General features: G+C 59.9%; 1 protein-coding gene across 1 annotated transcript; it reads right to left on the bottom strand.

The window, feature by feature from the left end:
• Positions 1 to 720: 720 nt before the first annotated feature.
• On the bottom strand, positions 721 to 11715 carry RAB11B (RAB11B, member RAS oncogene family). Its single transcript, XM_007109622.2, has 5 exons — positions 11280 to 11715; positions 3920 to 4115; positions 2852 to 3045; positions 2422 to 2502; positions 721 to 1761 (listed from the first exon to the last, which is right to left on the bottom strand). Exons 1-5 carry the CDS (start codon positions 11317 to 11319, stop codon positions 1616 to 1618), a joined length of 657 nt encoding a protein of 218 aa, XP_007109684.1. The 5' UTR covers positions 11320 to 11715; the 3' UTR covers positions 721 to 1615.
• Positions 11716 to 13248: the final 1533 nt, after the last annotated feature.

Below are 13248 nucleotides of genomic sequence, written 5' to 3' on the forward strand. Positions count from 1 at the left end.
GAACAGCTGCCGGCACTCAGGTGAGAGGAAACACACATTGGGTCATGTGATCAGTGCAGGGTAGGGTGGAGGGCCCATATAGGCCTGGGGGGATGGCTATATGCCTCCTCTGCAGTGGCAAGTGACCCTCAAGCCAGCCCTGCCAGCCGGACCAGCGGGAGAAGCTGGGTCCTGAGGAGAGGCAGAGCAACAGTTGCCCCCCCACCCCGGCCTGCGCGCTTCTCCTCTATCACCAGTGTCCCCCCCCGTGGGCCCTCCTCAAAGGTTAGTCTGGGATGGAGGGAGCTGGGGTGTGACTGGCATCGCCAACCTCCCTGGGCAGGTGGTGGCTAGGTGGGTGTGCAGTGGATGAAAGCAGCGAACCCCAACCGGGGAGCTGAGAACAGGAGAAGCGGGCACAGCCCATCCCTTCCCAAGGGGCACCCTCCGGTCTTAGGGCTGGCTGTCCTAGGGCCAGGGAGTTTACCTGCCCAAGCCCTCGCCTTCCCTTCCTCCCTGCCACACGGGCAGCAAGAAGGTCCACCCAACCACGGCCTCACCCACCCCAGGACCCTCACCCACCCCAGGACCCCCGTGGTCAGCTCAGGGTGCTCCGCGTTGTCCTGGGAGGTGGGGTGGGGGGGCTGGGGCTGAACCAGGGCGGTTGGAGCTTGCAGCGAGGGACCCTGGCTCGGGAGCGCCGCCTGGTGGAGAGAAAGAAGACAAAGGCGCAGCGGCAGGTTTCTGTACAGGAAGTCGGATTATACATTTTAGTAACCGGGCGAGAGAAACGAGGCATCGGGGCAACAGTGCAGGGGCCACAGGAAGAATAAGAGATCGAGAGCTAGGGTTTGGCATAAATCTTACAAAGTGTATAAAGAATCTGTGTTTCTCTACAATAACAAAAAAACCAAAGGCTACAAGAGCGGTTGTATATACAAAACACAGAGATATTGCTTCACTTGCAAACAGGTTCCTGACCAGACAGGGAGACAAGACAGAGAGAAGGGCACAGGGACGGGGTGGTGGGTGGAGAGCGCGCCGCGTGCAAAAAGGAGGGTGAGGTGGGGAGAGGGTCTTCTCCCAGCATCAATCTACAGGCAGGAGCTGGAGTCGCGCACGCACGGGAGAGGTCGAAGGCATGTGCGCTGCTGGCTGTGCGCGGGGGAGCGGGATGCCGAGAGCCAAGAGTGTCCGTCTGCCTGGCCCCTGGCGCCTTGCTCTTCGGGCTTCAGCCTGGAATGGGGTTCTGGGTGGGGACCGGGGGCCAGCTGGGCCAGCTGGCCAGAGAGGGAGGGCGGCGATTGCTCCCCGGAGGCTACCGTGGAAAACTGGAGAAGCCTGCTCGGTGTGCCCATCCTCTTGGCCTCTGGCCGGCCCGGTCCATCCTGCCACCCTCCCCGCCCCGCTGAGATGCCCACTGGGACCCAAGGAGAGCAGGTGCAGCAGCCGGGGCTTCTAGCTTTCCTTGGGCGGGACAGGAGATGCCGCTCAACTCCTGTTCTTCGTGCGGAGCTCGATGGGAGGGCAGGAGCCAGTCACAGAGGGGCGGAGGGGGTGGGCAGGGAGGACGGGGCAGTGAGGGGTGGGCGGAGGACGAGGACGTGCACGCACGCTGAGACCAGGCGCAGGGCGGTCACAGGTTCTGGCAGCACTGCAGCTTGTTGGGTTTCTGTCCGTCGGTGGTGGGTGGCACGCTGATGTCCACCACGTTGTTTCCGGGGGACTCATCGTGTGCTGCGCGGTCCGCGATCTGCTTCTGTGACACGATGCGGTAGATCTCTGCGGTGGGCGGGGGCGGGAAGAACGACACAGGGTGAATGCCCTGTGTGCCCCCAATCTCGGTTACCTCCCCCTCCCACAGGACTCATCTGGATGTCACGTCCTCACGGTAGCACCCTGGATGCTGAGCTGGAACCCCTTCCAAAGGCTCCCACTGTGCCCTGTGCACCCCCATCACGTCAGGGGGAGCCATGCCACGGGCTGGGCTCCTGGAGGCTCCCTGCCCATCCCCAATGCTGGCTGTGTACTCAGCAAGGGAAGGACCCATATCTGTTTGCAGATGTAACTCCCAGCCCAGGCCTCTCATTCTTTAAGATCAGAGAGGCCCTCCTCCCTCAGGAGAAACTCCCAGAAGCCCAGGGGCTCTGGGACCCTGAGGCCACCTGCCTCCCCAGCTGACCCTGTGGGCTGTTCTCTAGTGAAGCCATGGCAGGGCCCATCTACGGGAGCTGGGCTGAGAGGGTCTCTGTGCCCTGAGTGCCAGCAGGGGTGGGATCTGGCCTCACGCTGTGGAGGGTGCCCTGTTTGTCCTCGTGTCCAGACTGAACAGCAGTTTTACGGAAGGAAGGTTCAGGGGCTGCGTTCTGGAGCACGTGACCCGTGTGGCTGGTGCCCTTCCCACGCCCACCCTCTGTGATCCCAGCTGGGCCCTGTGACCACCTGTGAGAATGTTCTTGAAAGCTTCCTCTACGTTGGTGGAATCCAAGGCTGAGGTCTCAATGAAGGACAAGTTGTTCTTTTCTGAAAGAGAATATTTGCCCAGGTAAGTTAGCTGGTGGAGCGGGGGGAGGGTGGTCCCCTATACCCTCCTCTTGGGGACCGTGGCTGCCTGTCTGCTCACCTGGCCCAGGAAACGAAGGGCTGGGGCCGAAGGGGTAGGACGGAGACGCCCACCCCTGCAGCCATGGGCACGGCCAGGGAAGATGCACCTGGTGCAGGGGAGCTGCCTGCATTCCAGATGCTTCTCGGATGCTTCAGTCAGAGTCTCGCTCTCAGGAGTGTGGCACCTAGAGGCCCTGGCCAGAGCAGATGGCCCGGACTGACACCTAGCAGCCCTCTGGCCACACCCTCTGGCCCGGCGTGCGCTCACCTGCGAAGGCGCGGGCCTCATCTGTGGGCACGGCCCGCAGGTGGCGCAGGTCGCTCTTGTTGCCCACCAGCATGATGACGATGTTGCTGTCGGCGTGGTCCCGCAGCTCCTTCAGCCAGCGCTCCACGTTCTCGTAAGTCAGGTGCTTGGCAATGTCATATACCAACAGCGCGCCCACCGCACCACGGTAGTATCTGCAGGGACGGGGGCAGGGCCCAGGCGTGAGCTGAGCCAGCGTCCCTGGGGGCCCCCCAGGCTCTGTGGGCAGTGGCTCCTTGGCCCGAGGGGTGGCCATCAGGGCCTTGAGGGAGGGGTGCGTGTCCTGAGGCCCCGGCTCCACTCCCCAGATTCGGCTCAGGAATGGGGAGGCCTAAGGAGGGAGTCTGGGATCTGGGGTCAGAAGACACCCACGGGGTCAGCCACCAAAAGGGGAGGAGGAAAACAGTGACTATGCAGGGAATATGCAGGGAAAGGGCAGAAGCTCTAATGCCTGCCGTGGCCCTGCCCGCCCAGAGCACCAAGGAGATGGATGGACACACATCCACTCCAAGGGATCAAGGAGCCGAGAAGGTGAGCAGGCCTCAGTGGAGGGATTCCAGAAGACAGCAAGTGACTGACAGGGAATGGGCAGGAGTTGGGAGGGTCAGGGAAGAGGCAGTCGAGGGGGTCCTGATGGTGGGGTGGCCACAGGAGGGCCAGGGCTGCCAGGGCTGCGCCTGGAAAAGGCAGGCTGGGAACACGGCTGGGCAGGGCGGGCCGAGCAGGCAGGCTGGGGAGCGGGCAGAGCCTGATAACAGCCCTCACCGTGTAGCCAGCACCCGGAGACACGGCAGTGCCTCGATGGGACGCCAGGGGTCAGAGGGGCCGTGGGACATGCCCACCTGGGGTCACAGCCTGACCAAGCCTGGGCACTGGCCTTTCAGAGGGTCCCACAGCTCCTGGGGGTCTTGTACCTCCACCCTGCGCCCCCCGCTCTCGGGTCTGTGCTCTCCCCTTCCCCCGTTCCCCCCCCAGCCCAACTCCTACCCATGTCTTGGGGCCCACGGGCTCCCCGGCCCCGTCACTCACGCCGAGGTGATGGCGCGGTAGCGCTCCTGGCCGGCGGTGTCCCAGATCTGCGCCTTGATGGTCTTGCCGTCCACCTGGATGCTGCGGGTGGCGAACTCCACGCCGATGGTGCTCTTGCTCTCCAGGTTGAACTCGTTGCGGGTGAAGCGCGACAGCAGGTTGCTCTTCCCCACGCCCGAGTCCCCGATGAGCACCACTTTGGGGGCGGGGAGGGGTACCAGTGAGCCTCCCTGGGTCAGAGGGGGGCAGTGCCCCCGAGCCAAGACCCCACCGTGCTGCCCACGTCCACCCACAGAACCTTCACAGTGGCGCCCCGGGTGCTGCAGACACACGACAGCCAGTGACGGGGCAGAGTTGGAGCTGTCCTGGGGCTGCTGGCCCGAGGCACCACGGTTCCTGGTACAGAAGCGAATAGGGTCCTTCAGAGCAGGGCTGCCCCTGCTCTGATGGGACACAGGGATCCAGGCATCCCGGCAGAAGGCAGCTTGGGGACCCATCAACTCCCAAACCTCCACGGCGGCCTGGTGACCCGGGCAACCAGGCATGCCTGAGAAAGCCCCAGGGCTGGGTGACCTTGGGCAAGTCACTTAACGTCTCTGGGCTGCCTTTTCCACAGGTGTGAAAAGGGAGACAGTAACAAGAGCCACCTCGGGGAGGGGGACACGGGAATGCCTGGGATCAGAACTCAGCTAGCATCTCGTACGCTAAGATGGGGCCGGGGTGGGGGGGTCAGATCGTCCTGCAGGGAGGTGGGAACAAGGGCCCTCCTGAGCAGCGCAGGGCAGAGCAGGGCAGGCATAGGCGGGTCTTTCCCTCCATCCCTCCCTTTATTGAGCTTCCTGCCCCCACCTGTAGAAGCCCTGCCTCTAGGGGCCCAGCCGCTCCAAGCTCTAGGCTGGAGGGGCCTGGAGGGGCCTGGGCCTGGAGGGCTGTGCTCAGACCCAGGACACAATGGGGACTCGTGTCAGTGTGTGCATAGGTGTGTGTGCGGCGCAGAAGAAACAGCCTTTCTTTTCAGACGCCCCAGCTGGAAACCACAGGGACCCCCAAGTGTGGGCCTTAGACTCTGGCACCCCAGGGTGGCTCTGGCTCGTGGGGAGCCACGGGGGCTACAGACTTGGTCACCCAAAGCCCCGATGAAAAGGTTTTCCTTGATGAGAACGTCTATGTGTACGTGTTCAGATCCCTGCTGCTTCTTACCCCCTTCACTGCTCCCTGACCCCAGGCCATCATCACTCCCCTCGCTCCCAGTTGCTGTGACAGCCTCCTCCCTGGTGCCCGCCCTTACATTTACTCTCAGCTTCAGCCAACAGGCTGTTTTCCTCTTGGCCGCCAGAGGGTGCCTGTGAGCACCCTGCGTGGGTCCCATCCCTCCTCTGCCTATAGCCCTCCAGGGCTCCCACCTCCAAAGTCCTCCTGGCAGCCCACAGGGCCGTGCATGGCCTGCCCCGTCCCCCCCGTGCCCTCACCTCCTCCCTCTCTCCCCCTCGCTCACTCTGCTCCAGACACACGGGCCTCCCTGCAACGCTACCCTCCGCCTGGAGTGTTCTTCCCTAGGTACCCACCAGGTTCCTGCCCTCATCTCCCCTGTGTGGCCCCTCGGATGGCACTTGATCAAGGAGGCTCCCCGCAGCCATCCTCTTAGATAAAACCCCACTCCCAGGACTTTGCTGGCGGTCCAGTGGTTAAGACTCCGCGCTTCTACCGCAGGGGGCCCAGGTTCAATCCCTGGTCGGGGAACGAGATCCCGCATGCTGCAACTACGAGCCGGCATGCCGCAACTAAAGATCCTGCACGCCGCAACTAAGACCCGGCACGGCCAAATAAATAAATATTTTTTAAAAACCCCAAGAACCCACTCCCCGCAACACTCCCCATTCCCCTCCCCTACCTTTCCCCCATAGCTCTCCCTACCCTCTCACATTCACCAGGTTTCCCTTATAGATTTTTTTTTGTCATTCTGCCTCGAGGGCAGCCATCTCAAGACAGTCTGGTTCCCTGCTGTGTCCCCAGGACCTAGTGCACTGCCCGGCGCACGGGACGCACCTGATCAATGCCCGTCGAATGAACAAACGCCAAAGTGGCTGGCGGAGCTTCCCAGGCCCACCTCCCCCCACACTGGAAGATGCCCAGGTCACCATCCTTGGGCCATAAGTAAGGAGGGGGCGGGACAGGCAGCCCCCAGGATGCAGCACCCTCTCTGGACAGGCTGCTTTAGAGCCAAGAACAACAAGAACAGGAAGAACGTTCCGTGCTGAGAAAGCTCTGGATGTGCCATCACCTCACCTATGCATCACATGACCCATTTTCCAGACGAGAAACTGAGGTGCAGACAGGGGAATGACCAGCTTAAGGCACGTGGTCACCAAGGGTAGAGCTGGGGTCTGAGCCCGTGCATAACTGCAGGCTCGCTCCCACCCCCCAACCAAGCTCAGCAAGCAGCAACTTGCCCAGGGCCACCCAGCTGGAGAGTGGTCCAGCAGGATGTGAACTCAGGTTTTCTGGATCCAGGGCTGAGCTCAGGGGTCTGGGTTCAGCTTCCTCCTCTCCCACCATCAGGGGTATCCTGAACCCCTAGAGTAGCTAGCAAACTCCTATTTGTCCTTCAAAATCCCTGGGTTCAGGCTTCTCTTCTCCCAAACCACCACGTGGCCTAGCCCACAACACCTGTGATGACAGTGTCAGTGTCCTCCCCTGACACTGGGGGCACCCAGCATAAGAATGCGAAGTTGACTTCAGAGAGAGGTGGAAAGAGGTGAATGGACATGGGCCTGGGGCAGAGGGCCAAGGGCGCCCAGCCATGCCAGGGGGGGCCATGACTGGACTGACTGTAGGGCCCACTGTCCACACTCTCACCCCGTCACCTCGTAGCCACGGCGGCTGCAGGAAGCTGGCCAAAGCCAGGGAGGTCTGCACATAGTTCTCACATCCTCAGGAACAGAACAGGAAATGAGGAGGAGGGTCCTTTTGGGCCCTTGCCTGTATCCTCCCCACCCTCTCACTCCCTTCCCAGCCCTGTCCAGCTGTCCAGCCTCAGGGTCCCCTTTGCCACATCGGGGCTCTGCCCCAGCCCAGCCAACCATCCCCTCAGCCCCTCAGGCCAGGCCCAGCCCTAAAGGCTTTGTTACGGAGTTCTCAGGGCCACCCCAGGGACAGATGTTCACGTTATCGTGTACAGTTGGAGACACTCAATACAGAGTGACCAAGTTCCCTGGCCCAAGGTCACCCAATGAGAACAGTGGGGGCCAGAGCAGAACAAGGGCCACCAGCCGCTGCCCAGACAAATGGCAGGGAGGCGGGGCTGCCCCTGCGGTCCCTGGCACGTGGTGCCCAATGCAGAAGCGGCCGGCAGGGCAGCGGCCGGGCTGGTCCCGTGTGCAGGCTGGGAATGAGAATGGCATTGTCCAAGATACAAGTCATCTGTTGTCTCAGGGAAAGAAAGGGCCCTTGAGGACACGGCCCCCAGCATTTCCACAGGAGTTGGTGGCATCACTGGCCGGGACACGGTCCCCCTGGGCACACCCCTTGGCTGGCAGAGCAGGCAAGCCCAGTTGGCAAAAACAAAGAGCTGGCACCTCTTGGAAGCCCTTGGTCCTCTGGCCCGCTCCATGACAGTGTGGCACATCTGGGCCCCCACTGTGACACTCAGGTCACCGAGTGGCCATTGGGGGCACTCGGCTCCCAGACTCCAGGCAGAGCAGGGCTCCACCCCTCCCCCAGGAAGCAGGCCCTGCAGATCCCAGGCCCCAGGGGCTGGCAGGGGGAGGAAGAGCCAGAGCTATTCCCTGGGGGAATCAGAGAGCAGACGGGCACAGGCAGGGCCACCATTCATAATGGGGGGAGCTTGTGTGCTTGGGTCCCAGACCAGCCGGCCCGGTGTGAGGCCTGCTCAGGCTGGAGAGCCAGGAGGCTGCCTCGGGAGCACCTGGTGAGCACTGGGGCCGGCCTGTTCCCTGGGAGTGAGTGGTGGGAGCTCTGGGAAGGCCTTGGTGGCCCTTGGGGACCTAGCTGCTCACACTGTGGCCCCTGCCGCCCAGTCCATCAGAGAAGAGTTTGGGGCGCCCCCGGGGGACTGATCGGCAGGCTGGGGAAATGGCCCTTCGCTGGAAAGTGTAAAATGTTAGCAGGATAAATGTGAGGATCTATAATTAGGTACAAATAAACAACCTCACTCCTGGTGGGGGGGGATGAGCAGGGAGGAAAACAAGCCACTCGGGGGCTGGGGGGGGCGGGTGGAACACCCAGGGGGATCTGCTGGCCTCCGCCGGGAGGTCAGGGGAGCCAACCTGTGACGTGGCTGCCAAAAAAAGCAAGTCAGTGGTGGGAAGGCTGGAGCATGGGGGCAGCCAGTGTCCCACGTGAGACGTGTGGCCCCTCTGTGCCCAGGGCAGGGCCAGGGGAAGGTGACTGAAGCCTGGGGGAGGCTGGGCACAGGATGGGGGATGAGAGGATCACAGCCCCCCTCCACTCCTGAAGGACTCCCCGCACCAGGCGGCAGGGCTGGGGAGATGTACGGTGAGAGTACTGGTCCTTGTCAACCTTTCTGGCACAGCTGTGTCCTGGACACCTCTCTACTGCCTAGGCCTGACCCTCTGCAGGCCATGGGGTCTCAGGAGGGTCTGTGGGGTGCAGTGTATTCACGTTTCAGGCTACCTGCTATATTTATGGCCAGTGATGCCATGGTGGCGGCTTGCCTGCCTTCTGGCTTCCTTCCTTCCTTCTATGAGTCAGAAAGAATTTCCTTTTCCTATTTAAGTGAGACAAAAACTGAGTGGATTTAAAAACAAATATTAGGGGACTTCCCTGGTGGTGCAGTGGTTAAGAATCCACTTGCCAATGCAGGGGACACAGGTTCGAGCCCTGGTCTGGGAAGATCCCACATGCCGCAGAGCAACTAAGCCCGTGCACCACAACTACTGAGCCCGTGTGCCACAACTACTGAAGCCCACGAGCCTAGAGCCTGTGCTCCACAACAAGAGAAGCCACTGCAATGAGAAGCACGCGCACCATATCGAAAAGTAGTCCCTGCTCGCCGCAACTAGAGAAAGCCCGCACGTGCACAGCAACAAAGACCCAACACAGACAAAAATAAAAAATAAATTTATAAAAACAAACAAACAAATATTAAAAGATAACAGAGGGTCCTCCAACAAGGCGTTAAGTGTGAAGGTGAGGTCTCAGAGGACCAGTTTGGTAAACGCTGACCTTGTGAGTTACACTTTCGCTTCTGACCTGGCTTGAGACAGTCAGCAGGGCACCTGCTCTACTCAGAAAAGGAGCCCAGTGGGAGAGGGCAGTGGGGCAGGCAGGCACCGCCCCCACCCCACCGCCACCAGCTGTCACAGTAGTGTTTCCAGGAAGAGGGCTCCGGAGATGAATCCTGAGAAGCGCACAGCCTGCTCCATTGCCCCTGACCCAATAACTGGACTTCTGGGAACATACTTCAAGGAAATAACCCAAAGGGCAAAAGATGACTCGTGCAAACACTTGGAGCTGGGTTATTTACAACAGCAAATGGCTGAAAATAACAAGTGGGGAATGACCATGGAAACACTGGGAGGAACGCCCCTTGCCCTTGAAGTAACACATCCAGGTGGGTGCCAGCCAGGAACTGGGGAGCAGCTGCCTCAGGGTGGGCTGGGTAGAGACAGGCACCAGCTGCAGCAGGACTGGTGTCCAGTCCACCTGTCACCCGTCCCCAAGGCCCTGACAGAGCTCCATCCGCCTCTAAAGTGAGACCCCAAGGTTCAGTCACCACAAGGGCCTGGGCCCAATGCCTGCCGACCACACAGCCTCACCTGCCAGCAACGTATCAGCCTGCAGGCAGCTCCTCGGGCCCATGGTGCTGTGTGACAACTCTGGACCTTTGCATGGGGACTCGCTCTGCCCAGAAACCTTTTACCACGTGGATATCCCAGGTAGGAAGCGCTCCATCCCATTTTCTACATTCCCAAGGTCCCCAGAACCCCAGACCCAACCAGGGATAATACCACAGACACACAGTGTCACACAGGCCACACTCCCAGGGATGGCCAATCTCCCCCAACGAGGGAAAGATGTCAATGGCTGGCATGGGAAGCACACCCTCACGCAGCAGGCAGCATGGCAAAGGTGTCCTGTGTGCGTCCAGGGGTTAGTTCTCAAGGGTGACCAATGCCAGCCAGGGAGCCCAGCACAGCAGCACAGGACCTGGCCAAAGCCTAGGTTGGCACAGAAGGCATTGGAAAGTCAGTGACCCCTAAGTTGCCTGACCTTCCTAGGCCTTACTTGAGGCTCCTAGAGCCCTCTGTTGCCCTGGCAGGGAAGATCCTCCAGCAGGTTGGAGGAGACCATCTGACAACCCCAGTCCCAGATCTTGGCCACAAGCTCCCCCAGATACACTCCTTAAGTGGTCTGGGTTCAAATCTTGCTTTAATACTTAAACTGCCCCTCCAGTTTCCAGGTCCATACAGAGAGATGCTGGATAAAATCGATCTCACAGGGTTGTGGTGAGGATTTCAATGAATTCATGTATGTAAAGTGCTTAGAAAAGTGCAGGTGCTTGGACAGCGCTCTCAAGAGATCTAAGAGTTAAGACATAATTATTGCTGTTAACCACCAGGCCTGAGTTCAGCACACACAGTCCCCTGCCACCACCCCAGGTGCCCCTCCACGCAATTCCAACTCTGCTCCCCAGTCCAGGGTCCGCCCCCCCACCCCCGCCACACACGCACCTCAACCCCCATTGTCTGCCCCTCCCCTCCCGGGCTCCGCCCCCAGATGCACTGCCACGAATCAAGACTGGCCCCTCCTACTCCATGAGAGCACCACCCCCACCCGCCCACCCTAGCCCACTTATTGGACAGGCCCACCACCTCCTAGCCCCGCCTCTAACGGACACGCCTCCATCACGAAGGGGGCTTTCCACCCACCATGAGAGCACCACCCCCACCCGCCCACCCTAGCCCACTTATTGGACAGGCCCACCACCTCCTAGCCCCGCCTCTAACGGACACGCCTCCATCACGAAGGGAGCTTTCCACCCAGCCCGGCCCGCCAAATGCTGTGGCGGCCCCGCCCCCTCTGAATGCCCCGCCCCTAACGGCCTCTCCCACCGTCCCGGGCCCCACCCCCCTGGGCCCTGGCCCCGCCTCGGAGCATCCCGGGCCCCCAAGCCTCTCTGGACAGCCTGCCAAGCATGGCTGCGCATCCCGGCCCGAACTTGACCAAGCCCGGCCTGCACTGGCCATCTCGGCTGCCTGGCCTGCCAGGCCCCAAGCCTCGGGCTCCGGCCTGGGCCCAGAGGCCTGGAGCGCAGCCTGGGTGCTTGCCCGGCGCCTCGCCGCCGCCCGTTCGCCCGTCTGTGCCCCACCAACCTCACCTTTGAATAGGTAGTCGTACTCGTCGTCCCGAGTCCCCATTGTCCTGGCGCTTCCGGCGGGATTGGCGACTTCGCAGCCCCACCACAAACACCCGACGGGGGCGGAGCCGGCGCCGCGCAGAGCGGCGGCCGGATAGCCAGTCAGCGATGGGTAGCGTAGCGACCGGCACCCAGAGAAGCCAATAAGAGGCGGAAGCAGAGCCCCCGGGGTGGGCGCCGCCGGAGATCCACCTTCCTCTCCCTTGGTCTCCTGGAGAAAGGCGGAAGGAATGCGGACCTTTCTGAAGTGACGGCCTCGTCAGCCTATCACAGGCGAGCTCTGGAAGGCGGGGCGGAAAAACTGGAAGAATGAAACGGATTGACGGAGCGAGTAGCCAATGAGGGGTTTGATTCAGACAGTACCGGACCAGCAGAGGACCTGTCCGGGAGGGGAAATGGGGCTACGTCCAGGTAGTGTTACGCTAGTTACCGTCCCGATGACGTCATAGGTCAATGCGCGCTGCTCTGCGGGCCACCCACCCCCACCCCCACCCCCGCTGCCCCCAGAAATGACAGTTTCTGGGGGGGACATCTGAGTCGGGACTTTTTTAGCTTAGAGGTCCCCTCTCTTCTCTTGGTTGCAGTTTTCTCCCTCTGTAAAACGGGAGAAACTCATCTTATGGAATCTTTGGAGTATGACTAGATCGTTGACCTAAAAACATACTAAATCAATCACCCACTGTCTGTCATTAAGTCTTTGTTTAACAAATATTTATAAATCCTTACTGGGTGTCAGACTGTCTCCCCTTCTCTGTCCCCTTATCCTGTTTTATTCCATCCCCCACCCCAAGGATTTATCTCTACTTGACATTAAAGTATGCATTTCTTTCTCGATCCTGTTAAAAAACAAACTTCTACTGAGTAAGTGTGAAGGTCTAATTGCCTTTATTAAAAGATTCATGAATCAAGCAGCATCTCATCTGTCAAGCAGAGATACTCCCAGAGGTTGTACAAAATGGAAGACTTTTATAGAAAAGAGGGTGAGACGAGAAGTCATGGACAATAGTAAAATGAAAGTTAATTCGGAGGAAAGTAAGCGTTCAGGTGAGGACAGCTTCTCATTGGCTAAATTGTGGTGTTTCCATTGGCTGGGCTTGTTGCTGGGTGGGAAGAAAATCTCTTCTCCAGCTTTAGTAAAGTAATAGCAGTTACTGTTTGGGAGTGCAAGGTACATACATCTCTTCTGGTTGGGGTCTGTAATTTATGTCTTCCTGTTTGGGGTAACTGAGGAGTGGCAGGGCATAAGAGCTCCCTTGCAAGACTTCCTGACTCCAATTTTAGTTGAGGTTTCCCCTTTTAAATTTTCACAATCCTATTTAGTTTCTGTCCCCCACCAACAGAACATCAGCCCTGTGAGGGCAGGGGCTGTGTCTGTGGCAGTTGCTGCTGTGTCCCCAGTGGGCAATAAACGTTGTGTTTTGTTTTTAAATATATATTTATTTATTTGGCCGTGCGGGTCTTAGTTGTGGCACGTGGGATCTTCGTTGCGGCATGAGGGATCTAGTTTCCTGAACAGGGATCAGACCCAGGCCCCCTGCATTGGGAGTGCGGAGTCTTCACCACTGGACCACCAAGGAAGTGCCATAAATGTTTCATTAGTGATAATGTAAGTATAGCTCATGTGCTAATTATAATAATAATTATTGGGCTTCCCTGGTGGCGCAGTGGTTGAGAGTCCGCCTGCCGATGCAGGGGACACGGGTTGGTGCCCCGGTCCGGGAGGATCCCACATGCCACGGAGCGGCTGGGCCCGTGAGCCATGGCCGCTGAGCCTGCGTGTCCGGAGCCTGTGCTCCGCGACGGGAGAGGCCACAACAGTGAGAGGCCCGCGTACCGAATTTTTTTTTTTTTTTTGGCGGTACGCGGGCCTCTCACTGTTGTGGCCTCTCCCGTTGCGGAGCACAGGCTCCGGAGGCGCAGGCTCAGCGGC

Source organism: Physeter macrocephalus, unplaced genomic scaffold, assembly GCF_002837175.3.
Source record: "Physeter macrocephalus isolate SW-GA unplaced genomic scaffold, ASM283717v5 random_284, whole genome shotgun sequence".
NCBI classification, from domain to species: Eukaryota; Metazoa; Chordata; class Mammalia; order Artiodactyla; family Physeteridae; genus Physeter; species Physeter macrocephalus.